The sequence below is a fragment of the Paramisgurnus dabryanus genome, chromosome 15 (assembly GCF_030506205.2).
Source record: "Paramisgurnus dabryanus chromosome 15, PD_genome_1.1, whole genome shotgun sequence".
NCBI classification, from domain to species: domain Eukaryota; kingdom Metazoa; phylum Chordata; class Actinopteri; order Cypriniformes; family Cobitidae; genus Paramisgurnus; species Paramisgurnus dabryanus.
Genome location: NC_133351.1, coordinates 3144580 through 3167443, shown reverse-complemented (window position 1 = coordinate 3167443; position 22864 = coordinate 3144580). Strand labels below are relative to the sequence as shown.

The 22864-nt window shown below is 38.5% G+C and overlaps 1 protein-coding gene across 2 annotated transcripts in view; it reads left to right on the top strand.

The window, feature by feature from the left end:
* csrnp3 (cysteine-serine-rich nuclear protein 3) overlaps positions 1–22864 on the top strand; it is a 90500-nt gene that overhangs the window by 55608 nt on the left and 12028 nt on the right. For both annotated transcript variants that reach the window (XM_065252326.1, XM_065252327.2), the window contains one exon: positions 20560–20774. In XM_065252326.1, coding sequence (XP_065108398.1) covers positions 20573–20774 — 202 coding nt within the window. In that variant the 5' untranslated portion in view covers positions 20560–20572. The remainder of the gene's footprint in view (positions 1–20559; positions 20775–22864) is intronic.

Below are 22864 nucleotides of genomic sequence, written 5' to 3'. Positions count from 1 at the left end.
TGTGGTATGATGGTATATTCTGAGCGACAGTAGAAACGACATGTCGTAACATTTACACTGTCATAGATCTGCGTGGCTGTCAGTGGGCAGGACAGATGTAAACTGTATACATGATTGATGAAAATATATACAGATTCAACTAGACTCAGTCGTTTTTGTAATGTTCTGGTTAATGTACAATTTTCATCACCTACATAATATAAAGTACATTCTGTGAAAGTAAAATATCTTTCATTTCTTTAATATTGATTGGGTAAGATCATGTCAAGGATTAATGTCAATGTGAAATCAATGATTGAAATCAAACTTGCGTGCTCTTAATCTCATCATTAGATTATGATACTTGTTTGGATTTCACAGACAGGGTCAAAAATATAAAAGTGGAGGACAGGAAAAGGCAAACTAAACTGATGTCCGGTCACAGTTGTATGTTTATCCAGCCAGATCTCACTGTTAATACGTAGTAATAATACATAACTTTCAAAAACACAAAACATACTTTTTGTACATTTAAATTATGGCTGGGAAAAGATTAATCGCGATTAATCGCATACAAAATAAAAGTTATTTTTGCATAATATATGTGTGTGTAGTCTGTGTGTAATTATTGTGTATATTTAACCACACACACATACATATATTCATGTCAGATTTTTTTCATTTATTTATCAATTTTTTTAATTATAGAATATATAAAATTATAAATAAATATATAATCACATGTAAATGTTTCTTAAATACATACATGATACATATATAATAATTACACACATCACACACTTCTATATTATGCCAAAAATCACTTTTATTTTGTATGCGATTAATCGTGATTAATCTTTTCCCAGCCCTAATTTAAATAGATGCTGAAGCGTACAATGTAGACATTTTTGCAACATTTTATTGTAGCATTATTACGTTTTTACTAGGGATGTAACGATTCAACCTTGTGTCCCATTAAAAAATGCCTGTCTGAAATCGATTCTGAATCGCAAGGTTGCGATTCTTTGTTTAACGGCATTTGGTCAGTAGGAAGTCCTTATCAATCTAAAATCATTATGAGTCGGAGTCCTTTATAACGTGCATTTAAAAAAGCAACACTCGTTAAACCAAATCATTTAAAATATTCTTTATTATCATGAAAATACCTGAAACAATCTGAAAAACATTTACAATCTTTCATTCCATCAAGATTGTTGTATAATTTCCCTTTAACCATTTTATCGATAATGTTACCACTAGGGGTGCACCGATATATTGGCCGATGATGCTTGTCATGCTTCTCAATGAATTACGGTGAAATGCCGCTACATCCAAAAGCCAGAGGGCGCTCTCGTGCAGAAACTCAATACGCGCTGCAGAACCATACACATGCAGCTCCAGGAAATGTCTTAAGGATATATTTATATTGCTGTTCTTCAAACCTTTTCAGGTATTTTCATGATAATAAAGAATATTTATTAATGATTATGTTTAATGAGTGTTGCTTTTTTAAATGCATGTTATAAAAGAGTCAAACTAACAATGATTTCAGATCGATAAGGACTTACTGATCAAAGGCCATAGTACATTAAACAGCTGTGAATAATATCGGCTGTGCGATTCAGAATAATTATCTGCCACGTATTATTAGCGTATATCGGCATTTATCGGTGCACCCCTAGTTACCACCCTAAACCCAAACCCTTAGATCAGTGGTTCTCAAACTGGGGGCCGGGGCCCCCTGGGGGGCCGCGAGATGGTGCCAGGTGGGCCCCAGTTTTATGACATTTTATAAAATACATTAATTATATTTTCTTTGAGGGGGCCGCAAAGGAATGCACTGTACACAAGGGGGTCCGCACGTGGAAAAAGTTTGAGAACCATTGCCTTAGATTATGCAACGTAACAGACAAAATTATTGTAACAATATAGCATTTAAAAGATATTTCAAGCCGCTAAAACAGTTTTACCCCAAACTGTTTAAAATCGTGTACAAATAAAAAGCATTAGAGCAAGAAGTGTAATCACAATAATTTATTTATTGCAAAATTTTTAAAAGTAGTACCAAAAGTAGTTAAAATGAAGGTGTTCTGCAGCCGCGGTCCTCTTTGGAGTTTATGAAGTACAGAAGTATTAAAGTTATTAATCCACGATACCGTTAATCCGGCTTCTCTCTGTGAAGGAGCTCGTTTCAAATTTCAAAAGTACTAAAAGACGGCAATATTGCAAATCAGTGACATAGCAGGAGAACACAAGGGCCAATGAGCGTTTGATATCACTGCCCTAAAGCAATGTGTCATAAAGCTTCTTGAGGCGAAATATTTATATTCATAACGAACGCAAGATTTGACGTTTATGGTCGCTGATGAGAACTGGGATTAAGATTGTTGTTTTAATATTTATGAATAGGAATACGTACAAATATGTATGTCTGTAAAGCTGTTAATACATAATTAATTCATGTATTAGTCCTGTCAACTCGTCGATATTATACGTTTTAGTGTGTATTAAAACTAGTGATGCACCGGTGTATCGGCCGCCGATATTTATCGGCCGATTTTTGATGAATTTGAAACCATCGGCATATCGGCAATAGCACGAGAAAGGCCGATACCGATTGTTTATTAATTAACTGCATAAAGAAATCCATTATATGTAAAAAAAAGAGTTCATATTGTTAATAAAATAAATGCTGAATAGCAAAAACCACCTTTGAAGGTTGTCATGTTGTCTTATTATATTTGTTTTAGCTTAATTTGTGCCTCTCTTATTATGTTGGTCAGTTGAATGTTAATTAGATCACATCCATGTTCAGTAAAAATTATTTGATGCAGAAATAAACTAGCTAATAGACCAACTGTATAGTATTGTATACAAGTGTTTAATATCGGAAGTTGTCTGTTTAAATCGCTATCGGCCCCAAAAAATCCTATCGGTGCATCCCTAATTAAAACATAAGTAATTTTTTGTGTGCTACAACCACACTTTACGTAAAAGTACACATTTATTCTCATTAGATATCAGCTTTGAATGTGGATCATCCAATTAGTCCTGTCTATGTTTCATAATATACTTTTCACTAAGGTTAGATAATATGAATCTATTTCTGCGCTCTTATCAGGACTAGAAATGGATTATGGAAAATCTTATCTTTTGGTCTGCGCTCATTGAATTTTATAAAAAAAAAAGAGAGAAAATATTTGAGATAAAGCACTTTTATTTGTGAGGAATCTCATTTACTGGATTATCAAGGATAACTTTGCAGAAATACTTTTTTTATTAATTTCTACCAAAGATAACTTGATAGTAATAGTGGTGGGGATTCAAGCTAGGAACATATTTCATATTTTTAAGCCGTGCAAAACAAATTTATTTATGAACGAAATTTGCATAATGTTTAAAAGCCATTACATGAATGAAAAGATGGAAATACATTTTGAACTAGAACTCTGTCCCCCTTGAAATTCCCTTTTCCAGCCCTGGGCTTTAATGTGAATGTACTTGTAATGTGATGGAAGATTTGGGTGCTTCTGCCCACCCCTACTACATGAGCTACATGAACATCATCTCACGTGGTGGCTACTAAGGAAAGCATTTATGTAGGTTGTCACTGACAGAAGTATCGTTGTGTATTTGTATAAACAGTATACACAGATCTCATCCAGGGAGTGGCTGTTTTTGTCTCTGCCGGTTTTTGCTGCAGGATTTTCACTTGTAACAAGCTGCAAGTGTGCTGTGGAAAACTACAGCGGCTAGAAGACAAAGGGGTTGAGAGACGGAGAGAGAGAGAAAGAGAGAGATGTTGAAGAGAAATAACTGGCTGTGAGAGGAGAGAACCTCTCAGCTCTGGTTACATTAGGGTTGCCTGCGATGTCATGCCAATTCATTGTGTCAAGAAATGGGAAAAGTTGTTTCTCTTGGTGGAGTCTCGGAGCTGAATGGTTGCAAAAATGCAGGATCTGCAACACTGACCGTTTCGGAGCTAGAAGCATCACCGCAGGACTGTACAGTATATTTGTATTAGGAAAATTATAATAATGACATAAAGCAGTAATAATTGATCAATATAAGCATTTTTGATAAAAAAAGAAATTTTGCAATGCAAGTGTAGAGCACAATAATTATCCTAAACGATTTTCCTTCAAAGTAATTTCCTCAACCAATACCCTGTGATTACCGAGGCGATGTTGCATGAGTATTTATTTTTGGATCTTGGGGAGAGCGTGCGCTAGCTGCCCCACAAACCAAAACGCAAAATCACCCTCAAATGAGAAATTCACTATTTGTGCAAGCATATTAGCATCTCCATGGCAACCACTTTGGGTATCGCAGAGCACCTCGGCATCCGCCGAAGATGAAAAAGGCTTGGGTTTTTCAACAAGGGGAACTAATTACGATGATTACGAGAAAATTGACTTACATTGTGTCCCCAAAACTAGAGAAGCTATTTTCAATTATTCCGCATCTCCTGCATCTCGCAGGACCGCTGTGTGGAAACAGCGGGATTCAAACGGACCCGGGGCTTTCCTGATGGTCCAGAACATTCAGCCTCATAGGAATGATGTTTCTCAATACAGTCTTTGAACATTTAGGGCAAAAACATTTCCGTTTTCATTCTCAGTCTTCTTAATGGCAGTTGTGATTAATCACTCCTATTTATGCTTTTTTTTAGATTTTGGCAAATGCTTTTATCCAAAATGACATAGCAAAGCAAAGCAAATCTTACCTCAACAAGCTGCTCAATTTGAGGTACTGTACTCTAATCATGCCTGGAGAGCAAACAACGCAGGACTGCAAAGAGATTGCATTGAAATTTAAAGCCCCAAGTATGAACAAACTGAATAAATGTCACATAGACATCCAGACTTGTAAACTAATACATACAATCATTTACTCAAAAAGTTTCTCCCTGAAATGCAACGTAAACTTACCCAAAAATCTTTAAGAAGACCCCCTTCATCATCAGTGTCCTGAAATTTTAAGGCCTGTCTCAACTGCAAATTTCTTCCTGTGCACAATAACATTTGAAGAGTTTCGTTCCAAAACGAAATTTTTTGTCAAAACATGTTTATTATGATGTTATCATTTTTATTGTGTTTTATTGTGCTACTTAGCTGTGTTTTTTAGTTATGAAGGCTTAAATCAAAACAAATAAACTGCAGTTTGATTGATAATAATTGAAATGCACAATCAAAAAAACAAGATTTCTGAATTTTTTTTTAAACTGAGTTGTTGTGGACCCAAAGTCTTTATTTGTTCCCTAAAAAATCCCACAATGCAACGCAAAAACCAGGGAGCATCGCTACTCTTTGGGGTGGTTTTCCGGACACAGCTTAAGTTTAATCCCAGACTAAAATGCATGTTTGAGCTGCTCCTATATTTAAAAACATCTTGCACTGACATCTCTTAACATACCAATGCAATTGTTTTGTCTCAAGATGCACATCAGTATTGTTTTTGTAAGGTACGCTTCTAAGAAACTCCTTAAATGTCCTAATATAACTAAGGTCTAGTCCTGGAATAATCTAACCCCTGTCTGGGAAACTGCCCCTTTATGTTCCCTTAACAGAAATAATGTGACCTTTTCTAAAACTTTCCAACCGAAATTGCACAAGACAACTTAATAAATGCCATAAAATGCAAGGACTTAAGACATTACCTTTATTATGTATTATATATAAACAAAGATAGAAAACACACTTTTGGCCAAATTGTTTTATGGACATGTAACAGAATAATTAAAGTGTTTTTCAGAATTTAACCAGTAAAAATAGTCAGAGAGACATAATTTCACATAGCCTGGAAAATAAGTCATTATTGTCCCAATTGGATGAGCCAGTGTCCTTACCAGTGCCCAAACCCTACGGAAGGCCTAGACCTAATGTGCTAAGGCAGAGTCACGGGTCCTGTTTGATAAACCCACACCAGCATTGTTTAACAGAACACCAGACCTGTTATCCGACAGCACATTCATTTAATTCTGTTTACCCAACCCGTTTAACATAATGAACGCGACCTAAACTGCACCCATAAATCGTGTTATAATTCGAAGCCAAGTGTGAACATAAGCGCACGACCATTTAACTCATTCAATGCTAGCCATTTTTTTTTAAAAGTTGCCCACCAGCACCTAGATGTTTTTCTATGCTTATAAACTCTTAAATATGGGTATTTTTCTTTAAAAATAATTATGCTCAAATAATTGCATTTTTGTGAAGGAATTTTGTTAGAGATCAGATTCAGAACAATTATCAAAACATACACAGAGTTTAAAATTAGTAAATAACGTTTTGGCTTTGTTTTTGTTTTTTTGCCATAAATTGTGTAGTGGATAATCGCGGTATTGCAGATGAACATAAAAATTCATCAGGAACACTTTTTTATGCAAATGTTTTATCTTTATTGATGATATAACTCATCAATGGTGCGGGAAAGAGTTAAAAACAGGTGCCTAGAAGCGTGTACGGAATCGAGGTGAAATGTTCTTGGGTTTTAAACCCACAGTCTGCCCGTGCCTATTGATTCCCAACCCACATCTGCACTGTAAATAAGACGTTAATACTCCACCCATTACATCAAATATTAGCGGTTCACCCACATGCTAGACTCCAGCATGATTGAGACACACATAGCAAAAAATTTTTTTAAAGTTCTCCGGTTATCGCAGGAAAATCTACAGAAACATCATAAAAAGGCAAACATAGTATTTACACTTGGCCCTAGATCTGCTTGGGAAAAATAAACGCACTGCCTAAACAATAAGAGGTATTTACAATGAGCAAGCCCAGTCTAAAATGCATCTCAGGGACGTTTACACTTTTGTTCTTTGCTATATCTGGTCTGTAAAAGAATGCATGAAGTGACTGCATGTAAATATTACCTATAGGAGAAACCAACTGTAGCATTTAGCTTACAACCAGTGTTTGGAGGTTGCTTCAACAATTTTGAGTACTCAGTATGTCTTTGGAGAATAGAGCTGTGTTGTGTCCTACAAAGAGAGAGAGAGAGAGAGAGAGAGAGAGAGAGAGAGAGAGAGAGAGAGAGAGAGCGAGCGACATTCTGCAGCAATACTGTGGTTTGGAGTTTATCCAAATGCTGAACACACAGAGAGCAGAAACATGTAGCCACAGTCAAGGTCCTCTTGCCCGGGTTAACCAGCATCTCCACTCGGCCTTCTGTGATCAGCCGGAGTCCCACAAACAATACATTGTGTCTTTCAGTAATGAATCTTCTAGCCAATATTCCTCAGAGATCTGTGTCGTGTGTTCTTATTGCTGGTTCGCTGTAGCTACAGAAATAATCAGGAGACGGGGAGAGGGATGCTGTCAGGTACTGCTGCAGGTTTTGGACATTTTCTTTGTAAGTCTGTCCAATCAAAATAGCCTGGAAGATTCTGCAGAGGCATCAGCCATGCCAGGAACAGTAATGAGCTAGCTAGATTTTTATATTTGGAATAAAATGTAAGTGGTGCTTGTGCGGGCAAAGCTTGCTGCCATGATGCTAAGTGCAGTTTCCAGGGTGTTGCTATGTGTTTCTAGAGGTGTTTCAAGTATTTGTCTTTCCAAGTGTTTAGGTTTTAGGGGTTTTGGGGTGGTTGCTAGCATCACTATGACATTTTTAGATGAGTTGCTAAAGTGTTTTTCAGTGGTTGTTAGGCAGGGTCAGGAAAGTTGTGAAGGTGTCCTGGTTGCTTGAGCTTGTTTGAGGGATTACTGGGGCATTGACAAACAGATGGCATTCAAACAGATATCAGACAGATATGTGTACCATTTTATATGTCATACACGTCTACAGGTGACATTAAACTGTTGAACCTAAATCTAATTGTATTTCTAGTCATGTTGTGTTCTTGTACATGATTAATCCATTTTTAAAGCCAATTTAGCAATTTCACGGCAGATAGAGAGAAGCTCTAAAAATTCATTTCAAGTTCCCAGCTTGTTTTTTTCCTGAAGCCACTCAATCAAAGACAGACAAAATGAACTTCCTGGAAGGTTGAGGTAGAATTCAATTAGCTGTTTTTTCCCTGCTTCCATCTGGGGTCCTGTGTGGCTAAGTGATCAATGGCTGTGGGAAACTGCAACAGAGAGCAGAGGAGAGAATGAGAGGAGAACAGAGGTGAGCAGAGGAGAGGAGAACACATGAAAGGAGAAAATGAGAGGAGAAAAGATGAGAGGAGATCAAATGAGAGATTGAGGGGAGAACAGAGAAGAGGAGATCAGGGGAGACAATGAGAGGAGAACAGATGAAAGGAGAAAATGAGAGAAGAAAAGAGGAGAGAATTAGAGGAGAACAGATGAGAGGAGGAGAGGAGAACACATGAAAGGAGAAAATGAGAGGAGAAAAGATGAGAGGAGATCATAGGAGAGAATGCGAGGAGAACAGATGAGAGGAGATCAAAGGAGAGATTGAGGGGAGAACAGATAAGAGGAGATCAGAGGAGACAATGAGAGGAGAACAGATGAAAGGAGAAAATGAGAGAAGAAAAGAGGAGAGAATTAGAGGAGAACAGATGAGAGGAGATCAAAGGAGAGATTGAGGGGAGAACAGATAAGAGGAGATCAGAGGAGACAATGAGAGGAGAACAGATGAGAGAATTAGAGGAGAACAGATGAGAGGAGGAGAGGAGAACACATGAAAGGAGAAAATGAGAGGAGAAAAGATGAGAGGAGATCATAGGAGAGAATGCGAGGAGAACAGATGAGAGGAGATCAAAGGAGAGATTGAGGGGAGAACAGATAAGAGGAGATCAGAGTAGACAATGAGAGGAGAACAGATGAAAGGAGAACATGAGAGAAGAAAAGAGGAGAGAATTAGAGGAGAACAGATGAGAGGAGATCAAAGGAGAGATTGAGGGGAGAACAGATAAGAGGAGATCAGAGGAGACAATGAGAGGAGAACAGATGAGAGAATTAGAGGAGAACAGATGAGAGGAGGAGAGGAGAACACATGAAAGGAGAAAATGAGAGGAGAAAAGATGAGAGGAGATCATAGGAGAGAATGAGGGGAGAACAGATAAGAGGAGATCAGAGGAGACAATGAGAGGAGAACAGATGAGAGAATTAGAGGAGAACAGATGAGAGGAGGAGAGGAGAACACATGAAAGGAGAAAATGAGAGGAGAAAAGATGAGAGGAGATCATAGGAGAGAATGCGAGGAGAACAGATGAGAGGAGATCAAAGGAGAGATTGAGGGGAGAACAGATAAGAGGAGATCAGAGGAGACAATGAGAGGAGAACAGATGAAAGGAGAAAATGAGAGAAGAAAAGAGGAGAGAATTAGAGGAGAACAGATGAGAGGAGATCAAAGGAGAGATTGAGGGGAGAACAGATAAGAGGAGATCAGAGGAGACAATGAGAGGAGAACAGATGAGAGAATTAGAGGAGAACAGATGAGAGGAGGAGAGGAGAACACATGAAAGGAGAAAATGAGAGGAGAAAAGATGAGAGGAGATCATAGGAGAGAATGCGAGGAGAACAGATGAGAGGAGATCAAAGGAGAGATTGAGGGGAGAACAGATAAGAGGAGATCAGAGTAGACAATGACAGGAGAACAGATGAAAGGAGAAAATGAGAGGAGAAAAGAGGAGAGAATTAGAGGAGAACAGATGAGAGGAGATCAAAGGAGAGATTGAGGGGAGAACAGATAAGAGGAGATCAGAGGAGACAATGAGAGGAGAACAGATGAGAGAATTAGAGGAGAACAGATGAGAGGAGGAGAGGAGAACACATGAAAGGAGAAAATGAGAGGAGAAAAGATGAGAGGAGATCATAGGAGAGAATGCGAGGAGAACAGATGAGAGGAGATCAAAGGAGAGATTGAGGGGAGAACAGATCAGAGGAGATCAGAGTAGACAATGAGAGGAGAACAGATGAAAGGAGAAAATGAGAGGAGAAAAGAGGAGAGAATTAGAGGAGAACAGATGAGAGGAGATCAAAGGAGAGATTGAGGGGAGAACAGATAAGAGGAGATCAGAGGAGACAATGAGAGGAGAACAGATGAGAGAATTAGAGGAGAACAGATGAGAGGAGGAGAGGAGAACACATGAAAGGAGAAAATGAGAGGAGAAAAGATGAGAGGAGATCATAGGAGAGAATGCGAGGAGAACAGATGAGAGGAGATCAAAGGAGAGATTGAGGGGAGAACAGATAAGAGGAGATCAGAGGAGACAATGAGAGGAGAACAGATGAAAGGAGAAAATGAGAGAAGAAAAGAGGAGAGAATTAGAGGAGAACAGATGAGAGGAGATCAAAGGAGAGATTGAGGGGAGAACAGATAAGAGGAGATCAGAGGAGACAATGAGAGGAGAACAGATGAGAGAATTAGAGGAGAACAGATGAGAGGAGGAGAGGAGAACACATGAAAGGAGAAAATGAGAGGAGAAAAGATGAGAGGAGATCATAGGAGAGAATGCGAGGAGAACAGATGAGAGGAGATCAAAGGAGAGATTGAGGGGAGAACAGATAAGAGGAGATCAGAGGAGACAATGAGAGGAGAACAGATGAGAGAATTAGAGGAGAACAGATGAGAGGAGGAGAGGAGAACACATGAAAGGAGAAAATGAGAGGAGAAAAGATGAGAGGAGATCATAGGAGAGAATGCGAGGAGAACAGATGAGAGGAGATCAAAGGAGAGATTGAGGGGAGAACAGATAAGAGGAGATCAGAGTAGACAATGAGAGGAGAACAGATGAAAGGAGAAAATGAGAGGAGAAAAGAGGAGAGAATTAGAGGAGAACAGATGAGAGGAGATCAAAGGAGAGATTGAGGGGAGAACAGATAAGAGGAGATCAGAGGAGACAATGAGAGGAGAACAGATGAGAGAATTAGAGGAGAACAGATGAGAGGAGGAGAGGAGAACACATGAAAGGAGAAAATGAGAGGAGAAAAGATGAGAGGAGATCATAGGAGAGAATGCGAGGAGAACAGATAAGAGGAGATCAAAGGAGAGATTGAGAAAGAGAGAAAGAGGTCAGAGAGAGAGGTCATGCACTGCTGAGCTCCTGCTACTTTATACTATTTTATGATAAAACACCTTCTTCAAAAACAGAATACTTGGGATTTTCTTGGATATTATCCTCTGGATTATATTTGCTGACATCATCATCACAATTTGGACCAATTTTTGTTTCTTAAAAAAAAGAAACTAAAATTCTTGGAATAAACAGCCAGGACACTACACAAAGAATCCTGCAGCAACCTTGGCAGTGAGGGAGACCACTATCAACAGAGAAATTACAAGTGAATTTCAACTACCCAAAACTCCATTGGATTTCTAGGATTGTTTTTTGATTCTACTGGATTTCATTGCTGGATTTTAAGATAACTTTTTATCTGAACTCCAAATACAAACTGTTTGGAAGATCTACAACTTTTTAAAGATCACAGTAACAAGGAATCAAGGATACAACAAAAAGAGCTACCAAAACCTGACCATATCAGTGAACAGTAAGTCTCTCTAAACGTATTGAACCTTGGAAACCTAAGGAAATAAACAGATATTGAAAAATAAACAAAATATACCAAGCTTTTAAATTAAACCAAGCAAAAGGAGAGTCAATCTTAGCCTGCCAAACTTGCTTAACAACAACCAAAGTTTTTCACTAGAGGTGTCAATTGGCTACTGTGAAAGCACCCAGGGCTAACAAAAGGCTAAATTTTCCCCTGAAAGGACAACAATCTGCAAACGACCCACCTAATTACAAATTCTGACAACTGCCAGCTGGATACCATTTAAATTTCAATAACTAAATACAGCAATACAGGTAACAATGGATGGAGGTAACACATCAGCGGGATGGGACCCCAACACCCTGGCCATCATATACCCTGATGATGTAACCAGTGAAACTGCAAGAAAGAAATTCAAAACCAAACTGATCAAAGATTCCCCAGAAACACTTAAAGCAGACTTTATACAAGTGAACGAGAGGAACGTAAAAGCAGACCTGCTTTTCCACACAGAACACCCAAATGCCTGGCATTCAGCACTCTGCTCTACCTACAAAGATCTTAAAATGGGTGGAAACAAAGCAATGAGACAATTATATCTGGACACTACACCTAAATTCAACATCAACCTATATCATAATGGTACTGTTATGATCCAGGGCTCTGAGGACAGACTGGAACAATTTGAGAGAGACTTTGCAGGCCTGAAAGCTTTAGCAGAGAAGGAGAAGTCATCCATCCCCCCAACATCATCATCAGCTGCAACAACAGCAGATGAAGAAATCACATCTTCACCTGCACGAAAACACACTGCCCCTCCCTCCCCCCACACACCAAGATCAGCAGTGTCAATCCAACGGATTCAGGAGTGCCTCTCACAATTGGAGATGGAAATCGCTGAATTCAAAGAAAGCAAACTCCAAGAATCCGACACTACTCAACAGCTAAGAGAGGAAATAAAGACTATAAAAGAGGAGAACAACAGCAGAACAGGCACACTGGAGATGATCGTAAAAAATCTCCAAAGAGACAACAAAACTCTTACAGAAGAAGTGTCTAAACTGAAGAAACATCTAGTGGAAAAAGACACACTCATCCAAAGCATTAATGAAAAATTGGAACATTTTATCAAAAGCTCTGATAAGATTCACCCCAGACGCACATCCACAGGCTCCCAAACAGCCAATGAACAAAACAACAGAGATAACTGCCAGAGAAACAATAACAGGACAATCACACAACCAACCCAGCGGAGTCCCCAAAAACGCACCAGTCCGACCTCACAGCACTCCCAAAAACCACCACCACCAAAAACTGCCATTCTAATAGACTCGAATGGCAAATTCTTACACCACCAGAAGCTCTTCCCCAAACATGCGGTTGGCAAATTTTGGTGCCCCACAACCAACAGTGCACTCCAGCTCCTCCACCAATCCACTCTGCACAACCCACAGAACATTGTCATACACACCGGAACAAATGATCTGTACAACCAGAGAGAGAAAGTCGCTGACAGTGTTGTAAGAGTGGCTGAGAAGGCTCGCAGGATATTCCCACAAGCCAACATCACCATCTCCACATTACTTCACAGGAAGGACTATCCAGCTGGCCTGATCAACAGCATAAACCAGAAGATCACTTCTGCATGCTCCAGCCTCATGGCAATCAAAGTTGCACACCATCCGAGCCTTACAACAGAGGACTTATACGATCACGTGCACCTAAGCCAAGAGTGTGTACGAATCTTTGCTAAAAACTTAAAAGATGCAGCTCTTGGTAGAAAGACACAACCCTCTTCCTCACAACATCATCGCACAAGACCCAACAGCCATGACAGTAACCAGCATACGACTTCAAAGAGGCATCTACAAACAAAAACCTCTCCCATCAGAGTAGAGCAAACAACATCAAAACAGACTGAAGGCCAACCAAGTACTTCTCCGCTCAGCCTCAGTCAATCTACAAATATTGACACTTCTACCTATCAGTCAGAAGCTACCAACAGAGCAACACAGCCCATCTCACCATCACAGCAGTCCACATATGCTGAGATTACAAAGGGCAAACAACACACTGGCTCCTCAGACATTACAGAAGTGAGAAATCTCCTACACCTCATCTGTAAAATGCTAGCATAAGGCAACTGGACTACCAAAACACCTATCTCTACCTCACAATGGCATCCTTTACTATAAGCGCTTGGAATATTCAAGGCCTCTACTCCTCAACCTTAGGGGCCAAAACTCTAAAAACAGAGTTCCTAAAAAACATTAATAATCAGGACATCATTATTCTACAAGAAACATGGTGCAGATCGGACACTGACACTCGCTGCCCTTCCGGATACATAGAAATTATATTGTCATCTCTTAAGAACTGCAACGTGAAACGTGGAAGAGACTCTGGCAGCATTATCATTTGGTACAAAGAGACTTTAAAAAATGACTTATTTGTACAAAAAAAGGATTCAACACACATCTGGCTTAAACTCAAAAGAGGCATCATAGACTGCGAAAAGGACCTTTATATCTGTGCAGCCTACATACCTCCATCAGAATCACCATACTACAAGGACAATCTCTTTGATCAGCTTCAGATGGAAACCAGCCATTTTCAGGCTGAAGGAAATGTACTTTTATGTGGAGACTTTAACGCCCGAACAGGCTCAGAACCGGACATTATAGACACTCATGGGAATAATCATATACTGAAAACAAACATGCATCTCATTCCCACCACTACAACACGAAACAACCCTGACAGTACAGTTAACAAAAATGGTAGGGAGTTGGTGTGTCTCTGTCGAGGTTTGGGCTTATATATGCTTAATGGTAGGATCAGAGGTGACTCTTTAGGTCGATTCACATACTGCTCATCTCTTGGCGCTAGTGTTGTTGACTATGCCATTACAGACCTAGACCCCTCCTTATTACAAGCATTTACAGTCAGACCACAGTCTACCTTATCAGACCACTGTCAAATAAACGTGTTTATAAAGAGAACACAACAAACTCATAGAAGCGAACAAAAGCCCTGCAATCTGACCAAATTGAACCCAACATTTAAATGGTCCCCAAACTCTGAAACCGAATTTATTAGTGCAGTCAGCTCCAAAGACATTTCCAACTTAATTAATACATTTAAAACAACACAGTTTATGACTAGTAAAACCGAGGTAAATGCTGCAGTACAACAAATAAATCATATTTATGAAAGATGCGCAATCAAAGCGAACCTACTCCGTACAAACAAAAAAACTAAAGTAAAATCTGGAGATGAAATCTGGTTCGATAACGAATGTAAAAGTAAAAGACAACGTCTTCGACAACTCTCCAACCAAAAACACAGAGATCCACACAAACAAGAAATAAGACAAAACTACTGCGAAGCACTTAGGGATTACAAAAATACAATCCACTACAAAAAACAACAACACCTCAATTTTACTCTCAAAGAAATCCAAGACTCAATTCATAATAATCAATTCTGGGAAAAATGGAATAGCCTAAACAAAAAACAAAACCAGGACATACCCATACAAAATGGAGAACTATGGAAAGACTACTTTAAAAACCTCTTCAGGGAAATCTCCTCAGATAGTCTTACACCTGATCAAAAAAATGTACAAACTAAACTAAAACAATTGGAATCCATCATTAAAAACAACCAAAACCCCTTAGATTACCCGATTAGCTTAGAAGAACTAAAAGAAGCACTAAAGAAATTAAAACCCAGAAAGGCATGCGGTTTAGACAACATCAGAACAGAAATGTTGAAACACAGTCCTGCAGCAATGCAAGAGACACTTTTAAAAATGTTTAATTTAATCCTACAAACTGGACACTTTCCTGAAACCTGGAGTACAGGTTTAATACACCCGCTATATAAGAGCGGAGACAAATTTGACCCCAATAACTACAGAGGCATTTGTGTAAATAGTAATCTAGGGAAGACTTTCTGTAGTATCTTAAATGCTCGGATTCAGGCCTTCCTTACCAAACACAACGTCTTAAGTAAAAGTCAGATTGGATTTTTACCAAACCACCGCACCACTGACCACATTTATACACTACAGACGCTAGTCAATCAACACGTTCATCATAAAAACAAAGGCAAAGTTTATGCATGTTTCGTTGACTTTAAAAAAGCATTCGACTCGATATGGCACGACGGCTTATATTATAAAATTCTACAATCAGGCATAGGAGGAAAAGTATATGACATCATTAAATCCATGTACTCAGAAAACAAGTGCGGAGTTAAAATCGGTGACAAAAGAACAGAATTTTTCAGTCAAGGGCGTGGGGTGAGACAGGGCTGTAACTTGAGTCCAACTCTATTTAACTTATATATTAATGAGTTAGCAGTGTTACTGGAACAATCCAGCACACCCGGCCTCATCCTACACAACTCTGAGATTAAAGCTCTTCTGTATGCAGATGATCTGGTGCTATTGTCAGACACTGCACAAGGTTTACAGCAACACCTGGACCTGCTGGAGAAATACTGTCAAAATTGGGCCCTGACGGTCAATCTGAAGAAAACTAAAATTATGATTTTCCAGAAAAAAGCAAGATTACAAGATAACAGATACACATTTACTCTAGGAAACACTGCACTAGAACACACCTTACACTACGACTATCTCGGGTTAAAAATCAGCGCATCAGGCGGTTTTGGTCTCGCGGTAAATGCACTTAAAGAGAAAGCTAGACGAGCATTCTATGCCATCAAAGGCAAATTTAAACAAACAGACATTCCTGCTACAGTTTGGTGTAAAATATTTGATAGTGTAATAATGCCCATAGCTCTGTACGGTTGTGAGGTTTGGGGTCCACAATGCCTAACAGATTACTCCAAATGGGACAAACATCCAATGGAATCCCTGCATGCTGAATTCTGTAGAAATATTTTAAGAGTTCAGAGAAGAACACCTACTAATGCATGCAGGGCTGAATTAGGCAGATATCCCCTAATAATACACATCCAAAAACGCTCCCTTAAATTCTGGTCACACTTAAACTCAAGTCCCCCGAACACACTTCAATATGAAGCCCTTAAAACCCAAGAGAAGAGACCTAAAACCAGTCCCATCTGTCAACTGGCTCTAAAACTCCAGAACAGCACTAATGAACGCAAACAAACCACAATAAACCAAATCATTAAAGAAAGTCAAACTTTATATTTGGATCATTGGGATAATGAAAGTAAAAACCAAAGTAAACTAGAATGTTATCGGGCACTAAACAGAAAATACAGTCTGTCAGAATATCTCTCCACAGTTAGAGATGTAAAGCAGAGACGAATCCTCACTAAATACAGACTCAGTGATCACAGTCTGGCAATAGAGAAAGGCCGACATAGACAAACATGGCTCCCAAAAGAAGAGCGAATCTGTGTCCATTGTGACAGTGACGAGATCGAGACAGAGACACACTTTCTCCTTTACTGTGGTAAATATAAAGAGCTTAGAGAAAAACACTTTGACAAAATCTCAAAGCTCATACCAGAGTTTCATAGCTCTTCAGATTCAGATCAAATGAAGATGTTACTGGGGGAAGACAGACACCCATCAGCTGCTGCTAAATTCATTTATCAGTTACACACCATCAGAAATAATCTACAGCCCTGATCTTGTACAGTATTTTTATTTTACCTCTCATCTGCCCCCATAAATGTACATTTGTATACTTCATATGTTTATATTTCAAAGTCTACTTTATATTGTAAATATCCTCTGATTCTAATTTATTTTATTTGCAGTAGTACTTCATCCATCACCCAGCACCTTAGCTTAATTGCACCTTAATGTTTGTTAATATTGTGTTATTGTATGTTTCTCGTTTTATGTATAATGCTTTGGCAATATTGTAAGTGACACAATCATGCCAATAAAGTTCTTTAAATTGAAATTGAAATTGAATTGATTGAGGGGAGAACAGATAAGAGGAGATCAGAGGAGACAATGAGAGGAGAACAGATGAAAGGAGAAAATGAGAGAAGAAAAGAGGAGAGAATTAGAGGAGAACAGATGAGAGGAGATCAAAGGAGAGATTGAGGGGAGAACAGATAAGAGGAGATCAGAGGAGACAATGAGAGGAGAACAGATGAGAGAATTAGAGGAGAACAGATGAGAGGAGGAGAGGAGAACACATGAAAGGAGAAAATGAGAGGAGAAAAGATGAGAGGAGATCATAGGAGAGAATGCGAGGAGAACAGATGAGAGGAGATCAAAGGAGAGATTGAGGGGAGAACAGATAAGAGGAGATCAGAGTAGACAATGAGAGGAGAACAGATGAAAGGAGAAAATGAGAGGAGAAAAGAGGAGAGAATTAGAGGAGAACAGATGAGAGGAGATCAAAGGAGAGATTGAGGGGAGAACAGATAAGAGGAGATCAGAGGAGACAATGAGAGGAGAACAGATGAGAGAATTAGAGGAGAACAGATGAGAGGAGGAGAGGAGAACACATGAAAGGAGAAAATGAGAGGAGAAAAGATGAGAGGAGATCATAGGAGAGAATGCGAGGAGAACAGATGAGAGGAGATCAAAGGAGAGATTGAGGGGAGAACAGATAAGAGGAGATCAGAGTAGACAATGAGAGGAGAACAGATGAAAGGAGAAAATGAGAGGAGAAAAGAGGAGAGAATTAGAGGAGAACAGATGAGAGGAGAAAAGAGGAGAGAATGAGAGGAGAACAGATGAGAGGAGAGAATGAAAGAAGAACAGGTGAGAGGAGATCAGAGGAGAGGAGAACAGGTGAGAGGAGAAAATATGAGAGAATGAGAAGAGAACATATGAGAGGAGATCAGAGGAGAGGAGGACAGATGAGAAAAGATGAAAGGAGAACAGATGAGAGGAGAAAAGAGGAGAGGAGATCAGAGGAGAGAATGAGAGGAGAACAGATGAGAAGAGATCAGAGGAAAGGAGAACAGATGAGAGGAGAAAAGACGAGAAAATGAGAGGAGAACAGATAAGAAGAGAAAATGAAAGGAGAACAGATTAGAGGAGATCATAGGAGAGAAGAAAATTAGATGAGAAAAGAAGAGAGGAGAGAATGAGAAGAGAACAGATGAAAGGAGAACACGAGAGGAGAAAAGAGGAGATCAGAGGAGAGAATGAAAGGAGAACAGATGAAAGCAGAAAATAAGAGGAGAAAGGGGAGATCAGAGGAGAGAATGAGAGGAGAACAAATGAAAGGAGAGAATGAGAGGAGAACAGATGAGAGGGGAGAATGGAAGGAGAACAGGTGAGAGGAGATCAGAGGAGAGGAGAACAGGTGAGAGGGGAAAAGATGAGAGAATGAGAGGAGAACAGATGAGAGGAGATCAGAGGAGTTCATATGAGAGGAGATCAGAGGAGAAGGGAACAGATAAAAGGAGAACAGATGAGAGGAAAAAATAGGAGATCAGAGGAGTGAATGAGAGGAGAACCGATGAAAAGAGAACAGACAAAAAGAGAAAAGGAGAGGAGAAAAGATGAGAGGAGAGGAGATCAGATGAGAGAATGAGAGGAGAACAGATGAGAGAATGAGAGGAGAACAGATGAGAGAATGAGAGGAGAACAGATGAGAGGAGAAAATTAGAGGAGAAAAGAGGAGAGCTGATCAAAGGAGGGAATGAGAGGAGAACAGATGAGAAGAGAAAATGAAAGGAGAACAGTTGAGAGGAGAGAATGAGAGGAGAAAAGAGGAGAGAATAAGAGGAGAACAGATGAGAGAATGAGAGGAAAACAGATTAGACGAGAGCATAGGAGAGAATAAGAGGAAACAGATGAGAAGAGAAATTGAAAGGAGAACAGTTGAGAGGAGAGAATGAGAGGAGAAACTATGAGAGAATAAGAGGAGAACAGATGAGACAATAAAAGGAGAACAGATTAGAGGAGATAATAAAAGGAGAACAGATGAGAGGAGATCAGAGGAGAGGAGAACAGATGAAAGGAGAAAATGAGAGGAGAACACATTAGAGGAGAAAATAAAAGGAGAAAATATGAGAGAATGAGAGGAGAACAGATTGGAGATAATGAGAGGAGAACAGATTGGAGATAATGAAAGGAGAACAGATAAGAGGAGATCAGCTGAGAGGAGAACAGATGAAAACAAATGAAAGGAGAAAACATGACAGGAGATCAGAAGAGAGAAGTCTCCGATAGCAATGTTAAAGACTGAAAGAATGAAAGGACACCGGAAAGATGTGATTAAAAATTCTATCAAATATTCATTTTTTAACTAAACTTAAATGTAAAAACATCAGCTTTCTTTGCAGTATTTAAGACCTGAAAACACTGCATCTGTTTTGTTATTATGACCATTTGTTCCCCATGTCAATTTTCAGAAAATACATAAAAATAAAAAATATATTTTTATAAGGAATTTGGCAGAAATGTTGTCGGTAGTTGACAGAATGAAACAAAAATGATACTATAAATAGTAAATCTAGAAATAATCTTGATGTGGTCTCTTAATTTTTCTGGGGCTGTATATTGACTTGATTTTTCATCATGGATTTAGGCGAAAGAGAGAGAGCGGTGGAGAAAAATAAATGTTGTCATGCCAATAAAGCACTCTTACTATAAATTGAAAATAAAGAGAGAGAGGGAGAAAGAGACCTTCTAGGAAAGCATTGCTAGGGCTGCAATACAAGGTGACTAAAAACCTGAAGCATGATTTCATGAATCATAACATTGACATAAACATGAAAAACAAACAATCTACCATAAAGCAATGATATAAAAAATACTTTTTACAGATTGATTATAACCACAAACATTTAAAATTCACATATATGCAAATGCTGTATGTATTATGAGAGGTAGAAATTAAAATACACTGTAACAATTATGTCTCTGATCTCACTTCTGATAGTCAATACAGTGTATCTTAAATGATTATATTTACATTTGTGCAGACGTTTTATCCAATTAATGTATTTAGTATGTGTGTTTCCTGGGAATCACAGGACCAATTTAAATATATTTTAATGAAGTCTTCACACAGACAAACTCAGAGCTCATAGTCTATATCAGGAGGGTTTTGTTGAATAAACATTCGTATATGGGGAAAATGGAAGGGATTTTTACCTACAGTATTAGTCTAATATCTCTCTCCCCCCTTTCTCTCTCTCTCTCTCTCAGCCTCACGGCAGTCATGAGTGGAATACTGAAGAGGAAGTTTGAGGAGGTGGAGGGGGCGTCACCCTGTTCATCTGTAAGAGAGTCAGAGGAAGAGGAGATATCGAGTACTGAGAGCGGAGACAGCAGCGACAGCGTCAACCCGTCAGCTTCACACTTCAACCACACCTCACCGACATCTTCCTCATCATCATCATCACACACGCTACAGCGGACTGGTGAGACGATCGTATCATATTTAAAAAGAAATGTTATGCAAAAATATTCAGTGCAACAGTGTACGCTGAAACAATTTAAGTCAAGCTCTGTAACATCTTTTGTGACATGAATTAACTTTTTAAGCCGATTAACTTGAACCCCACAAAAAGATCAGTTACAGTTATGCACTTAAATAATGCTAAAGTCCAGACAATAAATATTAAAACATGACCTGTTTTAGACCTAGAGCCATCAGGTGGCATGAGACTACTATTATACAATCATTCACTTTGTTTGTGTGTTTAATTTAATCCTCATTTAAAGGAACAGTATGTAAGAAATGTATATCAATTAATCATAAAATGGCCCTGAAATGTCACTAGACATTAAGAAATAATTTTCATTTCAAGGACTTATATCACTGACAACAGTGGTCTGGCCAGGATATTTTCATTTAAAAAGTGGAGTTGCAGCCCTCAACTGTTGTTTATTTTGTGTATTGGCCACCAGTTGTGTGATTGCAGTACCAGTTTTAGCCACAAGTTTTGTGATTGCAATACCAGTTTGGCCACAATCCTACATACTGTTCCTTTAAATTTTGTGTTAAGTTTTTTTTTGTCACAAAAAAAGTGTTATTAACCACCTGGACCAATTTGAATGACTAAAAAACACAAAGTAAATAAAATCTTGAAAAAACTGGCAGGATTCTCTGCTCTCAAACTTTGGGCGTGTTCGCTGTCAGCGCTGAAACCACGCCCACTCGCTTGAAAGCTGCTGTCTCTCTCAACTTTTAAATAAAGATAAAACCTGAATGGATGCTTGTGATTGTGTTAGGGGCGGGGCCATGCTCGGTGGCTCTGGTGCATCATCATGCCACCCTTTTAACCCCGCCCAAATAATCCTGAACCCAGCAATGAGGACTTCAACTTATTTATTTATAAAGCACCTTTACATGCAACTATGTTGCCCAAAGTGCAAAAACTGTTTAACGGTTTAACTCTACAATTCAGTACTACATAATTTACAGACTTTGTAACGTGTTACAGGAATACATTTCTAATGTGTTTAGAAATAATTGTCAGAAATGATATTGATGACATGACCAGGAGATGTTTTATATGAATTCAGAATTACTTTGGTCACATATAATCAGTGTTGGGTAAAGCTACTTTTAAAAGTTATGCATTACAATATTAAGTAACTCCACAAAAAAGTAACTAATTGCGTTACTTAGTTACTTTTCATGAAAAGTAATACTAATGTTACTTTTAAGTTACTTTTTCTTACTTGGCTGTGGCTTGATCTCTTTTAAGCCTTGCAGGTGTTTTCTATGACTTCTGCTTTCAGAAACTGCATATTTCCATCTCAAAAATGTAAAGCTCTGGCCTGCCATCTCAGTTTCTGACATGGTCACGTAGAATTAAGCGTGCTTTTTAGTAAGTAATTTTACGTGACAACGTTCAGTTTAATTCAGTACATTATTATTTTTTAAATCGTATTAATTAAACTGAAAAGTAACTTGCATTACTTTTTCAAAAAGGTAACTCAAAGATGAATCTGTACATTTATAAAGTAATGCATTAATTTACTCAGAAAAGTGATATTTTTATGTAATGCACGTTACTTGTAATGCGTTACCCCCAACACTGCATATCACCTAGATAAATATTCCCACCTCAACAAGGCCTATTACTTAAATAAACATCTATTACTGAATAATTTATATGGAGGCTTTACAGATATAAAATATTAACATTTATCCTTAAACAGTAAAAATATTATTTCTATTATGAGTGCTAAGTGTTAACATTACACATAATCAACACTAAGGTAATCAACATTATGATATAAATGGTGTGAGCATAAAAACTTAAACATTCACTTAAAGCACTGAATTGTGGGTAGGATGATGGGAAATACCATTTCTCAGAAAATCTCCTCAGGGGAAATGCTATATCTCGAAATTAGAAGCAGAAAATAGAAACCGGTCTGCTGAAAGGAAAATTCATCACTGAGATTTGATATCGATCTTCAACCTCGCTGTCTAAAGGGCGTTCAACAAAATATTTATCATAAAAAAAAACGTGAAACATTCGGCCTGATGCCTCTC